Raw genomic sequence first — 18,043 nt, forward strand, 5'->3', positions numbered from 1 at the left:
TATAACTTTTAGTTTCATTTTTGTTTAAGAGAGATGTTTTTCCCACACAAAAAAGAGACACTTAAAATCCATCATCACTAGAATACCACTGAGATAAGGAATTGCTTCTCAAAGAAAGCAACAAAAACACATAAACAAATAAATTTCATGAAAAAAATATGAAAATTGCACATCAGCATTTCCCTTTTATTCTCTTTTCATGAGACATCATTACCCAAAGTGTTCTTCTTTTCCTCATAAAAACTCAGTCACAAATAGAACAAATTCTGCATTCGGACAATTATGATCAATGTTTAACAATTTCATCTTGGTTCAGACATCATCCCTCTTAATGTATACTCTCGTAATTTATCACCATCTCTTCTTGGGGCATTAATCCGATCAGTTCATTGTTGGACTACAACAATTATACTCCACAAACTTTGCATCAAACTATCCTGCCTAAATGATGTTGAAATAAGTTTTTATTCAAGCAAACAAAAGAGAAACAAATTTATGCAAACTATCTATGCTGAATATGATAACATTGCTATCTTCATACTACCCATATCGTTTTTAATCAACCTCCTCTATGAGAGCGATGGAATCTTCTCTTCATCTTTGCCAGCAGTTTCATCTAAGCATGATGGCCTGACGGCTTTATAGTAGAAGAATGCCATTATCTTCGACCACTCATCTGCACTCCGAACCACTGAAACAAAGAAAACTTGGTGACGTCTACTAGAAATTATTCAGATCAGACACTGTGTGATGCAACAGAGTTATGTATGTAGTACGTACCTTTATCGCGATGCAATATCTTCCCCGCTTTAGTGAAGAGAATTTCCGGGTAGATGGACACTTGCAGTGCATCGACGAGGTCATGCTCGACACAAGCATCAATGGCTACACACTGCAATTTGCACAGTTGTTTTCGTTAATACTGAGTCTGCTACTTGATGCAAATTGTCATTGCAAAGCAAAGATTCAAATGTTATGTCACCCTCGGTGAAGGCAATCCGGACTCCCAGAACATCTCCACCGCTCTCTCTAGCTCATTCCTGGCCTGCTCGTTCTCTCGAGGCCTGCAGACAACATCACAAATGCTTTTACAACTCACATCGGTGACCATCACAGTGAAGTAACGGAATTGGAACCGAGGAGGAAGAGAGCTAGCCTTCTGTATCGGTTATGGACAAGAATAACCAGAGGGTTGAAGTCCTTGAACACAGTATCCTCCCACTCTCTTGCTGTGATGTCTTTGATGGGCCGAATGTAATTGTCGTCCTGCCACACGACCTCCTTATCGCTGTCGTAATTGTAGTCATCATCGTCGTTCCTGACATTCTTGATGGTGATCTTGTTGAAGAACTGATCAAGGTTGAATCCCCGGCCATCGGCGTCCTCAGGCCAGTTGGGATCTTCCTCTTCAACCACCAACGGGTAGTCTGCCAAGAGCTTCTGCATCTTGATTCTCCTTTGGACTGGGTCGGTTTCCTCCTCGACGTTCAGGTTCGTGTCGAGCACCTCTCTTATCTTCCTCCTCATTTCCTTCCTCTCATCCTCACTCATGAGTGATGGGCCATCCTCGTCTTCATCCTCGTCGCTCTCGTCACTCTCTGTCTTGGCGGAGTTCCATCTACGTGCATCTTCCTCGTCTCTCCCATCGCCAAGTACTAGCTCGACCGCTTTAGAAGCTCTAGCCTTCAGTTTGCATGCACAAGTGTACGAGAAAGTTGGTTGCTTGGGTAACGTGATCATGGCAGAGAAAGAGCTGAGGATTCTACAGTTACCGTTGTACAAGGCTTGGCGAAACAGAGACCGACAGAAACTAGTGAAGGTGAGCCCAAGCGCGCGTGTCTCATCTGGCGTCGGGCAGGCGAACGAGCGCAAAGAGGAGGAAGACAAAGACGGGTTACTTCTCTTGGAACTTGTGTAGAACACCTGAAGAGCAACAAGCAGTGCGGTGCCGCCATGACCTAACAGCACCGAGATTGCAGCAGAGATCGCAGCAATTCGAGTTGGTGTCTGTGGTCTTTGTTCTTGGGGACGATAACCGTGAGAAGTAGTGATCTTGCAGTGGAGGCGGAAGGGAAGGAAGGCGACGGCGTCGAACACGAAGCCCAGCTTGTCTTCGCGGACAGAGGAACCGAAGCGGGGATGGCCTCCACATAAATCCAACGCTATCTATTACTAGTGGCGGGGCTCATGAGATACACGCCGACACAGGAAACACGGTTCCCTCGCGAAAGTGGCGGGCCCACTTGTACCTTGGGTGGCCCCTTTCCCAACTCCCTGTATAGGCGAACACAGGAGATCTTGTCCCAGGATTTTTTTTTTCTTTTTTCATTAAGTTCCCTCTCACAGAAAATATAGAACTCACATTAACTATTGTAAATCCAACATTAGTTTGTGTAATGTGTACTGTGTGCTGTTGCATAATCGATAAGTTTATATATGTGTTGGTAGAAAAAAATATAGTTGATATCTTCACTAGCACAATATAATCATAATCCATATGCGAGAAGCCATTAGTAGCGACACACGACTTCTCCAAACTCGTTATCCGCACAAAGATCAAGGGGGGTGGTTTCTTTGATTCTTCTAACTCTTTAATCACTACTGAGGTTCTTCTTTTCTTCTCTCTTTATTAATCTAGAGTTAAGAGTGTATTTTTATACTAACCTTAAGGAGAAGGAATATCCCATAAAGATTTTACGGGGAAGGAAGTTCGTAATCGACTCGAATTGCCCTTTGAATTTTTAAAATTTTTTGTACGAATATTTGATAGGGGAGTTAGTTCGTAACCTACTTAAGTTGCCTATGGACCTTCGAGAATATTCTTGTAAATTTTTTATGGGAGAGTTAGTTTGAAACTAATCTGAGCTACTCCATGGATTTCTGAAAATATTCTTATGAATATTTTGTAGGGAGGCAGCTCGGCAACTCGGTGACTAATCAGAACTATTTGTAGGGGAGGCATTTTTACAACTTGGTAACTGACTCAAGCTATTTTTTAAATTCCTATCCATATGGGCAGAAGGGTGTTGGCCGACATTGATATGGTGAATGATGGCTAGTCAATTTTATATTTTCAATCACATGTAACAGTATTTTGTATATAATTTATTATGGGTAATGATAGATTACCCATTATAGTTAACCATGATTAACATTCTAATCCCTATATTTTAAAAAGTACTATTAGGATTCCTACACTTATAAAAATAAATATATAACCCTAATTCTTCTTAAGTCATTAATTTCGTCATTATGAAAAATCACACATGTTATGAAGTGAAAAATGGCATAAATGAAAAAGATAAAAATATAATTTTATTTTTTTAAATTATTAAATTTATATAAACTTCTGATTTCCTCTTTCTCTCTTTTTCTAATATGCTCGCTCGTCGCATTTGCTCATCCATCGCACCCGCTACACTTGCTTGCCCGCTACTCGTCTACCACGAGAGTAAGTGTAGCAAGTAATCAGATGTGATAGACGAACAAGTTGGAAAGAGAAAGGAGAAAGAAATTAATTAGAAGTTTATATAAAATTAATAAATTTAAAAATAATAAAATTATATTTTTATCCTTTCTATTCATGTTCTTTTTGCATGTTACAATCGATGAAATTAATAACGTAAAAAAAATTAAGATTAAATATTTTACTCTTGTAAATGTAATGATCTCAATGTTACTTTTTCAAGTATAGAGATCTAGATGTTAATCATAATTAATTAAAAAATATATATAATTATCTTAATTTATATATATATTAGATTACAAAATTGTGTTGGATTGCAGCCTAGGTGGAGATCTATTCGCAATCTAAACTAAAAGGTCTCCTTTGTATGCTCTTGGGCTCGGTCAGCATGACCAGGTCATTATAACGAGGAACTCCTCTTCTCTACTCCACCGTGATTTCGTCGAACACTGGAGAGACGTTCCCTTCCTCGTTAAATGGAGCAGTCCCTGCGTCCTCGGCAATGGCATCTACTGCTTGTCAAGAAGGTTGATGGTATAAGTGCCTTGTCCACTTCTGAAGGGAGGATGAGAACGTGGAGGAGGGATGCAGTGGCCGCTGCTGCTCACAAGAAACTCCATCAGAGATAATGTTACAGACTAGTGAGTTGATGTCTCGAAGCCGATGGCTTGCTTGTTTACGTTTAATGTTGAAGATGATATTTATTGTATCAATGATAATTTAATTTACATCCACAATAAATTTTCGAGAGCAATCCAGTAAGCACGAGATGTTTGACCCATATTTTCTTTGTTATAATCTATTGTTCTTTACCAACAAAAAGTTGACACATATTTGTCTTTGTGAATGACTAAATCAACAGCTTGAGGTAGAAGAAGGTGGAAGAATGGCGATGGGAGGATGTCATAGCTGTTGTATGCGGAGGAACCTTAATTGAATAAGATGGGATGTGTCCCATCCCCAATCTTAATTTCCATGTCATAACTTACTTGAGACAGATCAAGTCGGCTAGCTTTGCATTTAATTTCCAGATCTTGAATCGTACCAAGAAACGTGTCTATTACTCAATTATTTATCATCAAGAGGATTGATTAATGTGTTGTTCATGTAGCAGCGTTGGTGTGTGTTCAATACAGAGAAAAGAGATCATCTTGGGTTTGTACTCGAAGCAAGGAACCAGGATATCAGAAGACAATAGAAAATGAGATATGTTAGAGAAGACAAGATCTTCAAAGTGTGATCTCTTGGATTAAAGTCAGCCTTGCATGGGAAAACCAGATCTGTGCAAAGCTTATCAAGTGCAGAAAGCTACAAAATTCTCCAAGAGCACAGAATTTTAAGCAACCCCACACCAATCTGCAGGAGGAAGTCCAAACTTGATTGCTTGGGATAGAATAAGGTGCAGTGTATCCAACGCATGGCTTATTTAGCTCAGGAAGACAACAGAGTCATGATGAACGAGACAACCTCTTCCATATCATGATCGAAGTCCCCTTTTCCATCCTAGTGTCGAGAGATCATGAGAGGTAGCAATTGAACTCTTGTTCCTTTTTCTTTGGTCAAGCCACCCATGAACCCTGATCTCTATAGGATATGAAGCCCAAGTTGTGTTTCTTTAACTCCTCTTTCTTGGTAAACGATAGATTTGCCACCTACTTTTGTTTCTTTTGCACATGGCATATTCTTGAGGAACCTTCAGTTCATGGCTTCGCCTGTTGACAGGTTCAAGGCTGAGACACTCGAGGCTTTCTTCCCAGATCGATCTCAGGCAAGTCCTTGGCGATCGAGAGCGAGAGGCTGTTGTTTCCTGGAGACTTGGATGAATCTTGACGTCTTGACGGGAAAGCTAGCTGTGGTATGGACAGAGGAGGTAGGAGACAGAGGCGGTTGCGCTCACAAGTGAATGGCAACAAGGCATTGGATTCGAGCTACTTCACTGCGGAATTCTTCTTGGTGCTCGTCTGCCTCACTGCCTCACTGCTGGTTCTTCCCCTCGTGTTGCCCGCACTGCCTCCTCCCCCTTCCTCGCTGCTGTTTGTGCCGATAGGTATACTTCTTGTGCTGCTGGTCTTGGCCTTCATGCCCTCCGATGCTCGGGACATCGCCTCTTCCCACTTGTGAGCAGCTAAAAGCTTTCCATTATGGATCAAACTGTTCATTTCTTCTTCTACTCCTCGGTTTCAATGAAGGCACTATCGCTTCCGGTGGTTGTTTGAGATAGTTCATTCCTGAATCATTCGGATGTGGTTTGGCCATGAGTTGTAATCTAAGCTAACCATAACATTCTTGTGAGGCATGCGCAATCAAAGTGACAAATTCTGAGAGAACTCATCAGCAAATCTTACCGTGATGTGATGATTGATGTTCATGGCCACTTAAAAATAAGCTCTAAAATTTATTCTTCACCATGTCTCAGTCAAATGTTCATTGTAAAGCAGCCAGTGACTCGGTTGAACATACCAGTTAGAGGTAGTCATTCGTAGCTATTCTGGATTGTAAGTTTCTTGGAAACTGCCTATACTAGTAAAATACTTGAAGCTTTGTGAGTATGCATGTATCTTATGTGGAGATTCTCCGTCGTGTGCGTATCACATATGCTCGAACACATGGGAGCAGGTAGGTGTTCTTGCATCACGTTCGGTCAAAAGTGTTCTGTGTTGCAAGAATGACACCTTTTAATGGAATTTTAATTTTCATTCAGCAATCACGTAAGATATTACGACGTGAGTTCAAACCCTCAACCCGAGGGAAAAGAAACAAGTGAGGTTGAAATCTGCAGCACGGCCGACAGGGTGTGTTGCATCAAAAATATACGAGTACCTTACAAGGAAAAAAAAATCATCTTAATTTTAGTCAACACAACCAAAAATATGTTCTGGAGGCAGCAAAAGCCTGTCCACTGTTGTTCTTTTTAATTGAAATACAAGCAGAATTAACCTGCTGCAACATTCATGAATTCCAGTCCAACACAGGATTATAGAAGATTTGGATGATTGACAAAAATGTTAAATTCAAGGCATATGAAAGACAAATTTGATAAATATATGATGGTCGATGTGTTAAGTGTTCAAAATTAACAGTTCCGACCAATAATGACAATGCCAAAAAGGTGAGATAATGACACAATATATAGTGGTAACTCCAGAGAAAATCAAATCAGTTTAGTAATCGACAACTAGTAATACATTATCTGACAAAATAGTTGTGAAACTGCATTCTTGGTAGACTTCGAAGAAGAATTACGTCTCCTCATCATCGCTATCACTGCCAAAGATTGAGGATACTTTCACACCAATCTTTGGCTTCTTGCTGATGCCACCAGCTGAAGCCTTCTGAATACCAAAAGAACAGTGATGAACAATTAAGTATGTCAGTGAGTAACACATTGAACAATCAGTAAAGTATAAGATAATAAGATCCAAGACATAATTACTTAATTTATGCATACATCATCACTGTGAAAACAGAGTAACTATATCCTATCAGTTGAATCACATAGCCACTCATGTCATCATTTCTACTGACTTATGCCTTTTTTTGTTGATGTGATGATATAGAAGACTAGATTTTGATATTTGTTAAGGCCTATAAGTGTTTTAAGCACATATATAACCAGATATTTACCATGTAAAAAACTCTTCCTGATGAGCTTAAGTTCCCAACAAGCAAAGAAAGACAACATAAGATGTAGATGGAAAATTTACTAGAATGAAGATCCCTGAGTAATTATCTATGGGCTTTATGCCCATGCAAAAAGGAAGCAACCTTGACAAATCATTTTAATTTGGAAGATTCTAATAACAGAAAGAAGACAAGGTACATTTGTATTTCCACAGTCACATTTTGTGATTTGTGCATATGCACATGAGATTAGCATAAATAATTTGAATTAAAATATTTAGTATTAAAAAAAGAAAAAGGCTTATGTAGATAATTTCATTAAAACCTTCTGGAATGCATCCTCCAAATCTATAGAAAAAGAATGAGGAAATCCACATCCTTATATATGACAGCCAAGAATTTTCCTAGCTATTAGGTGGCAACTTCTACGAATCCTCATTAAGTAAAATAAATGCCTATGAGAACAAGAAGAGGATCATATTAAGGACTTCAAATTTGATTTGACAAGCCAAACACAAATACATATTCCATGTGCTAGAATTCAGTGAGCTGCCGAAAGAAACTCAGCCTTGAGATGAAATGACTTTAAAAAACCCAATATCAATACTCTCATTTCTGCATGAGGAGTGATAAACTAAAAACAACCAAATTATCTTATTCACATCAAACGAGATCACCAACCAGTGCTGAACATTTTGCATTGTTGACAATGCAAATCTTAATTTATTTTACAACAAATCTTGATTTATTATGGAACTTCAATGTGGAACATCTTTATGTGATAATCTAAAATATAAACTTATAACCTAGTGTACCTTGCCTCCTAATATAAAAAAGCGTTCTTGTCATAATCAGATTTCAAATACACTTCCCAATGGATAGGGAAAATGTTAACTAAAAGTACTAAAATTTTGGTATATGCTTAAACTGACTAAATGCAATTATTAGCAGCTTACTGTGATAAGATTGGTATTTTTGATCATTTTATGACCACATGCATGCTGTATTATTTGGATTATTATAAATTTGGGTGATTGAAAATCATACCAAATACTCCAGAGTACAGATTTCAGCATATAAGAAAACAAAAGGCAAGTGAAACTGCTAGGTGCAACAATATGGCAATTTATTTCAACGGGGTACAATTTCAGGTGAAATATGACTCGGACATTCAAATATACTCAAATTTAGTAGGAATATTTATTTATTTATTCACATGGAATTTGTTTTTGCATAACAATCATATATAAAACATAACCTTAATAAGTAACCTAGAATCCTACTTCACTGACCTTTGAGGGACCAATTTTAGAGAAGCCGAATTTCAGAGCCTGCCGCTGATCCTGATTTAGAACTTTTGCGGAAGTCCTAGCCGCACCAGCATCTGAAGAGATTTCAGACCCTTCTTGCTGTTGTTGTTGTTGCTGTTGCCGTTGCTTGTGAGCATCTGCCCTGAAACAGCAAAAACAAATATGTAGAACAATTTTGAACACTGTAAGCTCACAAATAAGATTTATTTTTTCCTTTAATATTTTGTAGGAAAGTTAAGAATACATTTGTGCAAACTTTGCCATTTCCTTCTCTTGACGTAGTTGTTCCCGTTTCTGTCTGTCATCGCGGCTGCTGCTTCCATGCATTTCTTTCATTTCTTTAAATCTCTGCACATTTATGCAGTTGCCAGAATGAGCTTGATAACAAATTGCTTTTATCAACAGTTCTCAAGATCTATTGACACTGTTATCAGGCCTCGTGCCGGAAGTAGTAATCAGAATAAATTATATTACTACTTGGAGAATAAAGTTTAGAACCACCAAAAAAAAAAAGTGCATTCAAATGTTCAAGCATAGTGAGATAACTGATCATTTACATGGTCACCATAAGCCAAGATGTCAGTGCAGATTGATGCCAACTACTATAGTCCTTTTTGTACTACTAATGCATGTGGCTTCATTTCTAAAGACAAAATCATTTGGCATTCTTATTATCCATAGTTTGAGAGAATGGTACCATGAAGGCATGAACCAATTATCTTCATCAGTATATCAGGAACTGTTAAATGTTTATCCCTCAGGAGTTAGACATCTCTTGCAGACTATAGGATGATTTACTTTATGAAGGATTGAGAAGCCTATGAAATTAGTAAAGCCTGTAGAATGTGGATAAAAGTATGTTGTCTTGTTTGAGGGAGAAGGTAATATGTAAATTCATCAAAGAAAACAACAATCTTAGCTGCATGTAGATGAAATAAAACAAACCATGAGAAGAATAAAACAAGGTGGTTACCTTTCTGTGATTGTGGTCATAAGAGCTAAGATGACTTTCGAATTCCATTGCCAATTTGTATTGCTTGTTGCAGAGATTACAATAGAAGGCCTTTTTTATTTCTTTCACCTCAGACTGGATTTTCTGCTCACGCTCTGCTATCACCTGGATTGTCATCATTTGCACGAAGCAGGCAGAAGAAGCCACCAGGTAATAAAAAGTGCACGAAATTCTCAATACCCTCGAGAGTTGATGCTCCCTTATGATATATCATTCCCGTCAAAAAGACATACATGCGATTATATGCTGCCTTCTACTATAATGCAGTTTTTACAACGTCAAGCATCAACCCCAATGCATCTAATAGTTGAAACATGACAATCAGTTAAGTGCTAGCATCTACAATCATACCTCACGCTTCTTTATATTTTCCTCAGTCTCTTCTAATTCAATGTCAAGCTTCCTCCTCTGAACATTTCCTTCAGAAGTGAAAAAGTCATCTTCTTCTTGCTTCCCCACCCCCAGTTTTGGATCCCTAATACCAGCTTTTATGGGCTCAACTATGCCTGCATATCCTCATTGAACAAGACAGAGTCAATAAACTAAAATAAAAACTGTGGTAGACTAAATCAAAGACATCAATGCAAAACAAAAATAACTATCCAAACTACCACTAGACTAGAATTGTTATAGTCCTGTGTGAGACACACTCCAGTATTTCATAATATCACTAATTTTCATGTTGTGATCATTGCTGATTAAACAACATCAGCATGCACCTTTCAGTAGTATGTTATTAATGCCTGTACAGGAACATTCTTTTCTTTCCATTGGACCAAGTAGTTGGAGTATATTTCACTAAAGTAAAAAATAATTAGCAAGAGTACAATGGTAGGTGATAGTCAGCAAATATTAGCACATATAATAAGTCTGAAGCACAAGTCAAAATTTCAAATTTCAGCTGGAATACAACATAAAACTGTTTTTTTTGGCAGAAAAATTGTTCCATTTACCAAACGAACCACAGGTCCATCAGGTCCTATTCCTTTTTTAGCACCTAAGTTTATCTGATTTAGATCAGAGAATTAAATGTAGGCTCAAGCACTGGAAGTAAATAGAAGGTAAATGGAATGGTTAAGAAGAGATCAACAGGCTGAAGGTTTTTTTTTTTCCTTTTTGAAAACAGAGTCCTAACAGGATGGGGAACAAAGTACAAATTCGAAAACACCAACGCACCAGCTGTCCTAAAGATCTTAGTTTTATTTATAGAAAACAAAAAGAAGACATGTAAAGAACATAGAAAATAAGACCACATACCCTGTATTTCCTTCCATTATTATTTTATTTCAAAATTTCATCTTGCCTTGTTTGCTAAGTATCCCATTCTTTACTATTTTCTCCTTGCATAAAATTCTCATGCTTAGTGGTCATATTCCAATCCATGATTACACTCTCCAGATATATACATAGAGATTTACCAAAAGAAAAACTCAATCATATTCACACAGTCACAAGGACATTGACTTTGGTTACACAAGAAGCATCAAACATCAAACAGTATTTGTAAAAAAAAAAGCACGATATGATTGGATTCTGAAGTTATTAATACAAATTTGGAGAATACCTTGCTCATTTTTGCCAAGACCCTTGCCTTTCCATCCCATTTTCTGCAGAAGCCTAAACCCTACATTAGATGATGTCAGTTGTTTATCCAAAGATGCTTGCTCCAGTTCATCAGTATCAAGGTTTTCTGTGGGTCTGTGATATATTGGCAAACGGAAATCTTCTGCTGAATCCTCGGCCAAGGAATTAGGCTGTGCCATATCCTAGGGAGAAATGGCATTTGATTATATTCAAAGAAATTCAACCATATGGAAGAAATAAAAAAAATATAATATGAACTTCAGTTTATGTTTATATCTGGTCTGTATATAATATATATATATATATATATATATATATATATATATATATATATATATAGAGAGAGAGAGAGAGAGAGAGAGAGAGAGATTATTAATGAATAATCTAAATCAAATGTTCCAACTATACCGGTAAACCCAAGCAACCAAACCACTAGTGAGGAAAAAGAAATATGCAGATATAGAATACTTACTGAAATTAATTGCACAACAAGACAGATAAAATATATTAGGCTACCATGGAACCGAGGCCTATAAAGTATGATATAGAAAAATATAATCTAATTACATAAGTATAAAAGGGCAAATAATGCTAACCTCTTCCCGTGCTCCGTGTTTATTTTGAAAGAGTGACTCTTGCCTGCCATCATACTTTTCACCTTCCATTATGAGGCACCTAATATACTGTTAATAATTCATATTGATCAAATTTTTACTCCAAGAAAACTAGAAAATACACACAAAAGACAAAGATAAGGACAGAATCATCATTATATATGTGCACAAACACAAATAAGGGATAGAATATAAACAACATAAAGATCAATTATTGTCAGCACATGAATGGATTAAAATGATGGTACCAGAGGTGATAATTCAAGTGGGTTGGGACAAATTAGTTAAGATGTTTTGGAAAAGTCAGCAACCTAAACCAGATCCATTTATGATCAAGTTAGGAGATCTCAATCAACATCCAACTAAATGGGGTTTGGTTTGATCAACTATGAAAAATAAATAACACATCAAAAGTACAACATAAAGCCAACAGATATGCAGATCTGGTATCAATGATGAGGAAAATAAAGCCCACCATCATTACAAATATATCTAGGCTCTAAATTTATACAAATTACTTGTCAAGTAGGCATGGTGGAGAGAAATCAATTTTTGCAACACTGAAAATTCCATAGCAGAGTAAGAATAAATAGACCTTTAAATATAAAACCCTGATTCCAACACTTAACTCTCCATACTTTCTGTTTGTCAATTATAACATTAAATCAAGCTTTCTCTCAGTTGTTTTTTCCTCAGAGCATAATCAGGAAATATTTTATTATAGAAATTGTTGACCTGTAATCAATATTTTTTTTAGACTAACTCAGATCACATGGAAAACAACAATGGTCTGCTATTCATTATTGTCCACGGGTGGTGGCAGGCCTTGACCACTTCCTGATATAAGAAATAACAGGATAACCAATGGTTATGCAACCATTACTGATACAAGATAACCATAACTTCCTGATATATATCCAATGGTTATGCAACCAGGCATAACCAGGACCTCACTCTTACGACCATTACTTTCAGGTCAAAAATATCAATATCAATCATTCTCTTCAGTTCGTTTACAGATGCAACTATTATTAAACATTAGTGAAACTTCAAACATTAACGTTAAAGATAAATTTAAATCAAGGCGAACGAAAACGAATTTAGCTTATCAAGCTGCATAGGATCCAAATTTTAGGCTTAGTTTAGGTTTCATCAGTTATGTAACAAGCCAAACCTTATCATTTATCTAGGCTTGAAATAAATTTCATGACTAGCTTGAGAACGTGTAACCTAAGCTCAACAGATTACACCTTTATCTAGGTTATCACAAACACTAAATTTAACAGAAGAATTACGCAAGATCTGGATCATGAGGAAAAATTACAAGAACGATGAATTCCCTCAACCTAAGAAACTTTCAAAGACAACACCATTACAACGAAAAACATCAAGGACACGATTTATATTCATCTTAAACTGATAAACAAACCAAACATCTAAAGGCATAACAAGATTCCTGACATGAAACTTTAAATTCAAGAATTAGTAAGATTACACCAGTCTCGTCGTTTTTGTTATTATCAGACATATCCGATCCAAGGTGGCTATCGAATGAAATAAAAATAAGAAGAAACAAAAAAAAAAGATCAAATCGGATCTCCAGCCAACCCTATTAAAAGAGGGACAGGATTCTCATAGACTAATTACACAGACGGGAATCAGATCAGGGAAATAAAACCTGCTTTCGAAGATGATAGGAGAGCTTCGATGAGAACACGACGAAGCAGGGATCTGAGCCGAGGAGGACGAGATGATTAAGCTAGGGTTAGGTTTTAGGTCGGGATACGGAGAAGACCAAACGACGCTGGGGCGGTGAATTCGGGGACGGTAACGTTAACAATAATAATACTAGGGCATGTACAAGAGGGACATATATGTAATTTCATCATATTCCAGTAAGCTTACGACACTGTTCAACTCGGAGAAGAAACTTGAGACTATAAAGCACGCTAATTCCGAAAACACTCCGCTTCACTTCAACGAGCAATTCCTCATCCGCTCGAACTCCGCCGAAAACCCTAATTCCTCACTTGACGAATCCAAAACCCTAACTCCCCAATGTCTTCTCTTTCTTTCCCCCTCCCTCTCTCGAGTTCTTTTTCTTGTAAGCAGCCGCTCCGATTCGAGATTTCCTCTCGGGTTTTCTTCCAAGTGCGTGGCAAGTGGCCGGAGGCGAGGTGGCACGCGTTGCTTGCACATCCGAGGAAATCTTACGTGACTTCGGAAACCGCTTTACCGGCATGATCACGGTCCGCTGCCGCTCACGTTCGGTTCTTGTAGTTCCCATTGTTTTGTGTTGATATCGGTTTGCTTACCTTGATCTTGTTGGTTTCTGATATGCTTTGTTCTTTCCTTATAACGTGTTGGTGGTGTTGCAATGTCGGGAAGTTCTACCGACGATGTGATCCAGGTGACTTGCCTCTTTCTTGGGTATGTTTCGTGGGGTGATAGGGTGATGATGTTTCAGTTTATTGGTTACAGGATTTCTGCCGCTGTTGGTGCTGCGCTGACAATTATCCTCTTTGTGAAATGAGTAAATTTTTGGAGGTTGTTTACGTTTTTGGGGATTAATCTGATGTTTTTGTATTGGTTTCGTTTATTTAATGAAATCTCCCGAAAATTTTGATGACAATTTCTTTCTACTGAACAAAAACACTTGGGATTATTTAATACTGAAGATTTTAGTCAGAAAGAACATTACAATCTATGATTCAAACTTTTTTGGTTAGAAAACACATGCTAGGAGTTTGCATGTTCTGTTTTTATTTGCTTGGTATCCATAAACTATTATAATATCTTGCCGTTAATCTCTCTTTTATGTTCTTTTTCCATTGCCAAAGAAGCTCAGAATTATGTTATGAGGGTTAACATGAGTAAAAATGTGATCTTTGGTTTAATACCACTTGACATATTCAATTCAAGAAACTTTATAGCATTCTTTAAGTTTTCAAATGCATACCTGTTTCGAATCATCAGGCATCCAAATGCCTGATGGTACTGCTGTTAGAGAAGAATCATCAGGCTTCCAGTTCCCTAGCATTCAAAATGTTCTACCTTTCTCCAAGTTTGATCATTCATTTTTGGATTGTTTTAGGCAAAGATTGTGACGGTAATTGGCTGAAGTTCTGTTCACTTGAAGACAAGACTGGTGTTTCCTTGATACTAGTAATCTGGTTTATAGCACTTGCAAGACCCATTGCCAAAAAGTATCAGTCCCGAGTCCTGACATGTTTACCTTGCAGCAATTTGACACTACTGGAGGCGGCTATATAATATGCTCAGCAATCTTCCCTATTATATATCAAGATCTAAATGAAATTGCCAAGAAGCGATCCAGAGAGAGGAACCCTGTCACCGGCAGAAGTAATACATTGAGCTCTAACGCCTGCATTAGTGCCCCCAGCTACTCCCCCTTTTTTTTTGCTTTAATTCTTTTATGTTTATAACAATAATCAACCATCTCTTGCCTTTGTGCCTCTGAACAGTCAAGATATGCAGGCCCTTAGAAGTCATTAAAGATGCCTCCTTCCTAAGAGGATGTTAATAGCAGGGAAGATGATGAGCAAAGAGTATGCAGATATGCAAGCCTGAGGTATGCCTTGAGCTTCTGGACCTTTTTTTTGTCATTTAATATGCTGTTGATTAGTGTCATATTTTTCCAGTTTGAATGCATATTTGTATTAAGTCATCTTTTATCTGACAGGTATACTCTTATTTGGATGTTAGAAGGAAATGTTAAAGTTCAACATCTAACACCAATAATCTGAATGGACTTCTGCAATTGCATACAAATCAAGGCAAAAAGAAAGCAGTAACATCCTGAAGTCTGCAATGTTACACTCGATATCAAGAATCACAAGGCTCACACGAGGCACGATGGAAGGAGATGATTGGGAGAGATATACCATTCTCTATATGAGGTGGCTGGAGACCTGATGGAGTGATGAGTCGAAGGAGATGAGTGTACACCAAATAGGAATACTGAAAGTAAGCAGGGGGGATGATCCTTTTGGCTAGCTTTCTTCCGGTTGAATTTATTGATTGGGACGAAGAAAGGAATGGGAAAAGAGGGGCAAACTTCTGATGATATCAGATAAGTAGGGATCTTCTCGTCTTCCTGGGGTGAGTCAAGCTCACTTGTCATGGTGTTCCTCCTTTTGCTGGTCCTCTTACTCAAGACAATGTGTAAGCAAAAAACTGATAAGACCCTAAAGTCTTATCGTCACTCTGATACCGATTGATAAGACCCTAAAGTCTTATCGTGGAAGAAAGGGGAGAAAAGGGAATGATAATGATCGTTTCGAGGGGATCGGCCCTCCTTGATCACTTCGAGGGGATCGGTCCTCTTTGATCACTTCGAGGGGATCGACCTCCTAGGGTTTATCCACAGAGTGGAATAACATTTCATTGATTGATTGATTGATTTAAAGAAAGGGTTACATCGCTATTTATAGAGTTCCACCTAGAGTCCACCAAGATTTGAACTCTTAATAATAAATAAATATTAAATAAATCTCTACCTGACTCTAATTAAACTAATAAATAACTGAACTAAACAAACTCAATAAACATTATTCAAAAGCTCAGAAAAAGGGTCTTAATAGTTCCTCCCTCTTCAAATCAGCTTTGTCCTCAAGGCTGAGCAGCATTAATCTCGGGAAGCTTCTCATTCAACACTTTAGTTATAGACTATTTGCAACGCATCACAACCCGTTGATCAAGTAAGTATGATATCCACTTTTTGATAGTGTAAGCAACAGGTCGGTCTTTCAGTGTAGTAATCGTTGCAAGAAACTTTTGGCCTTGTATAATCAATTTTATCTTTGTATCTTTGCTATCACGAGTGAAAATTCATCCATCAACGATTTTTACTTCGAATCTGTCATAGTCTTCAATGTGGTGGGCCAATCGGTCAACAGTCTCACTGTCCATAAAATTGTTAGTGCTACCAGTATCAATCAAAACTATAATAGGTTGATGCTCCAGAGTTTCGCCAACTTCCATAGTTTGCTGGTTAGAGTAGTTGGCTAATGTATGTATTGTATGTATGGTAGGTTCAACATCTTCATTAGAATTTATACCTTCATGATCGGAGTCCACATTCTTAGCTTTCGGCTCCCCTCTAATTGGTTCAACATCTTCATTAGGGTTGCGGCTGGGAGGCGGGCGGCAGTGATGGAGCAGTCGGGAAGCAACAACGACGGTGGGGAAGAAGTTGCCTTGCAGCGGCGGTTGAGAAGGGGAGCGGGGCTACGGTAGGATGAGACGCTGGCAGCGTCGTCTCCTAGCAACGATGGTGACTCGAGTGGGAGGCGACGGCCACGGTGGACTCTGGTCGGAAGCGGGGCAGGGTAGATCGTTGGTCGGAGAGCAGCGACGACCGGCGATGGGCTAGCCGCAAGCAAGGGAAGCAAGGGTGCGTGGCTTCGACTTCTCTCTCTTCTTTCTCTTATTTCTTTCTTTCTTCCCTTTTTTTTTTTTTTGAGATGATGAACTACAACGAGAACGTTGAGGATCGCTACTCTGATACCAATTGATAAGACCCTAAAGTCTTATCGTCGCTCTGATACCAATTGATAAGATCCTAAAGTCTTATTATGGAAGAAAGTGGAGAAAAGGAAATGATAATGATCGCTTTGAGGGGATCGACCTCCTTGATCGCTTTGAGGGGATCGACCTCCTTGATCGCTTCGAGGGGATCGACTCTCCTTGATCACTTCGAGGGGATCGACCTCCTAAGGTTTGTCCATAGAGTGGAATAACATTTCATTGATTGATTGATTCAAAGAAAGGGTTACATCACTATTTATAGAGTTCTACCTAGAGTCCATCGAGACTTGGACTCTTAATAATAAATAAATATTAAATAAATCTCTATTTGACTCTAACTGAACTCAATAAACAACTCTCTATTTGACTGTAACTGAACTCAATAAACAACTGAACTAAACAGACTCAATAAACATTATTCAAAAGCTCAGAAAAAAGGTCCTAACAAAAACGTAAGATTCAGGTGGGATGCTGTTTTGATCGGTCTTTCAATGTTTAAGCAAAAAACCTAAGATTCATGCGGATTCTGTTTTGATCAGAGCTTCAATTGAATAGTGAAGGGTGGGGTAGTTTTGTATTTGCCAATTTATCTTCTTTAGAAGGTTGTATCGAAACACTATATAATAACATCAGATGTCAAAGAAAATTTCAGCAGATTAAATGCATAACCTTTTTCCCTTAGAAAATGGTCCAAGGTTTATGCTAAATATGCTGTTTAAACTATGGATTTTTCCCCTGTTATTCCTATGGCTTTCTTGATAGATCATGAGCTTGAAATAGAATAAATGAGTCCTGTACTATGTTTGTAGTCTAGGATGATGAACCCTATTGTAAATGATACAGATAGACGTGGATGTGTGAGAAGGCTTGCTTGTGGAATGATTGC

General features: G+C 38.0%; 2 protein-coding genes and 2 long non-coding RNA genes across 13 annotated transcripts; 2 read left to right on the plus strand and 2 right to left on the minus strand.

The window, feature by feature from the left end:
- Positions 1-244: 244 nt before the first annotated feature.
- LOC103986396 (thioredoxin-like fold domain-containing protein MRL7L homolog, chloroplastic) lies at positions 245-2,150 on the minus strand. The gene is made up of 5 exons (XM_009404406.3): positions 1,773-2,150; positions 1,157-1,683; positions 983-1,064; positions 781-892; positions 245-691 (listed from the first exon to the last, which is right to left on the minus strand). Exons 1-5 carry the CDS (start codon positions 1,953-1,955, stop codon positions 570-572), a joined length of 1,026 nt encoding a protein of 341 aa, XP_009402681.2. The 5' UTR covers positions 1,956-2,150; the 3' UTR covers positions 245-569.
- Positions 2,151-4,206: 2,056 nt separating this feature from the next.
- On the plus strand, positions 4,207-5,871 carry LOC135611889 (uncharacterized). The gene is made up of 2 exons (XR_010486679.1): positions 4,207-5,098; positions 5,189-5,871. It is a non-coding gene; the product is annotated as an uncharacterized LOC135611889 (long non-coding RNA).
- Positions 5,872-6,485: 614 nt separating this feature from the next.
- Positions 6,486-13,441, minus strand: LOC135613023 (uncharacterized). Of its 4 annotated transcripts, none has more exons than XM_065109914.1 (9): positions 13,286-13,441; positions 11,590-11,676; positions 10,974-11,175; positions 9,761-9,915; positions 9,590-9,608; positions 9,371-9,504; positions 8,642-8,745; positions 8,380-8,539; positions 6,486-6,798 (listed from the first exon to the last, which is right to left on the minus strand). In XM_065109914.1, exons 2-9 carry the CDS (start codon positions 11,656-11,658, stop codon positions 6,706-6,708), a joined length of 936 nt encoding a protein of 311 aa, XP_064965986.1. In that variant the 5' UTR covers positions 11,659-11,676; positions 13,286-13,441; the 3' UTR covers positions 6,486-6,705. The 4 variants fall into 4 exon arrangements, with proteins under 4 accessions (XP_064965986.1, XP_064965985.1, XP_064965988.1 ...); XM_065109913.1 differs by having other exon boundaries at positions 9,590-9,662; XM_065109916.1 differs by lacking the exon at positions 9,590-9,608 and having other exon boundaries at positions 6,486-6,795; positions 9,371-9,514.
- Positions 13,442-13,561: 120 nt separating this feature from the next.
- On the plus strand, positions 13,562-17,929 carry LOC108952792 (uncharacterized). 7 transcript variants are annotated; one of them, XR_010487173.1, is made up of 6 exons: positions 13,562-14,017; positions 14,089-14,154; positions 14,702-14,772; positions 14,850-14,970; positions 15,093-15,199; positions 15,311-15,696. It is a non-coding gene; the product is annotated as an uncharacterized LOC108952792 (long non-coding RNA). The 7 variants fall into 7 exon arrangements; XR_010487170.1 differs by having other exon boundaries at positions 14,702-14,755; XR_010487168.1 differs by adding an exon at positions 16,755-17,929 and having other exon boundaries at positions 14,702-15,199; positions 15,311-15,729.
- Positions 17,930-18,043: the final 114 nt, after the last annotated feature.

This window comes from Musa acuminata, chromosome BXJ2-5 (assembly GCF_036884655.1).
Source record: "Musa acuminata AAA Group cultivar baxijiao chromosome BXJ2-5, Cavendish_Baxijiao_AAA, whole genome shotgun sequence".
NCBI lineage: Eukaryota > Viridiplantae > Streptophyta > Magnoliopsida > Zingiberales > Musaceae > Musa > Musa acuminata.

What these genes read in the sequence shown, in the direction of transcription:
- LOC135613023 (XM_065109913.1), bottom strand. Translation starts at nt 11,658, where the DNA reads ATGGAAGGTGAAAAGTATGATGGCAGGCAAGAGTCACTCTTTCAAAAT. An exon ending in AAAATATAAAGAAGCGTGAG is followed by an intron (nt 9,663 to 9,760) that starts GTATGATTGTAG and finishes GCATTATAGTAG; the next exon opens with AAGGCAGCATATAATCGCAT. An exon ending in ATGGCAAAGTTTGCACAAAT is followed by an intron (nt 8,540 to 8,641) that starts GTATTCTTAACT and finishes TTGCTGTTTCAG; the next exon opens with GGCAGATGCTCACAAGCAAC.
- LOC103986396 (XM_009404406.3), bottom strand. Translation starts at nt 1,955, where the DNA reads ATGGCGGCACCGCACTGCTTGTTGCTCTTCAGGTGTTCTACACAAGTT. An exon ending in TCGCCAAGCCTTGTACAACG is followed by an intron (nt 1,684 to 1,772) that starts GTAACTGTAGAA and finishes TGCAAACTGAAG; the next exon opens with GCTAGAGCTTCTAAAGCGGT. An exon ending in GTCCATAACCGATACAGAAG is followed by an intron (nt 1,065 to 1,156) that starts GCTAGCTCTCTT and finishes TGTTGTCTGCAG; the next exon opens with GCCTCGAGAGAACGAGCAGG.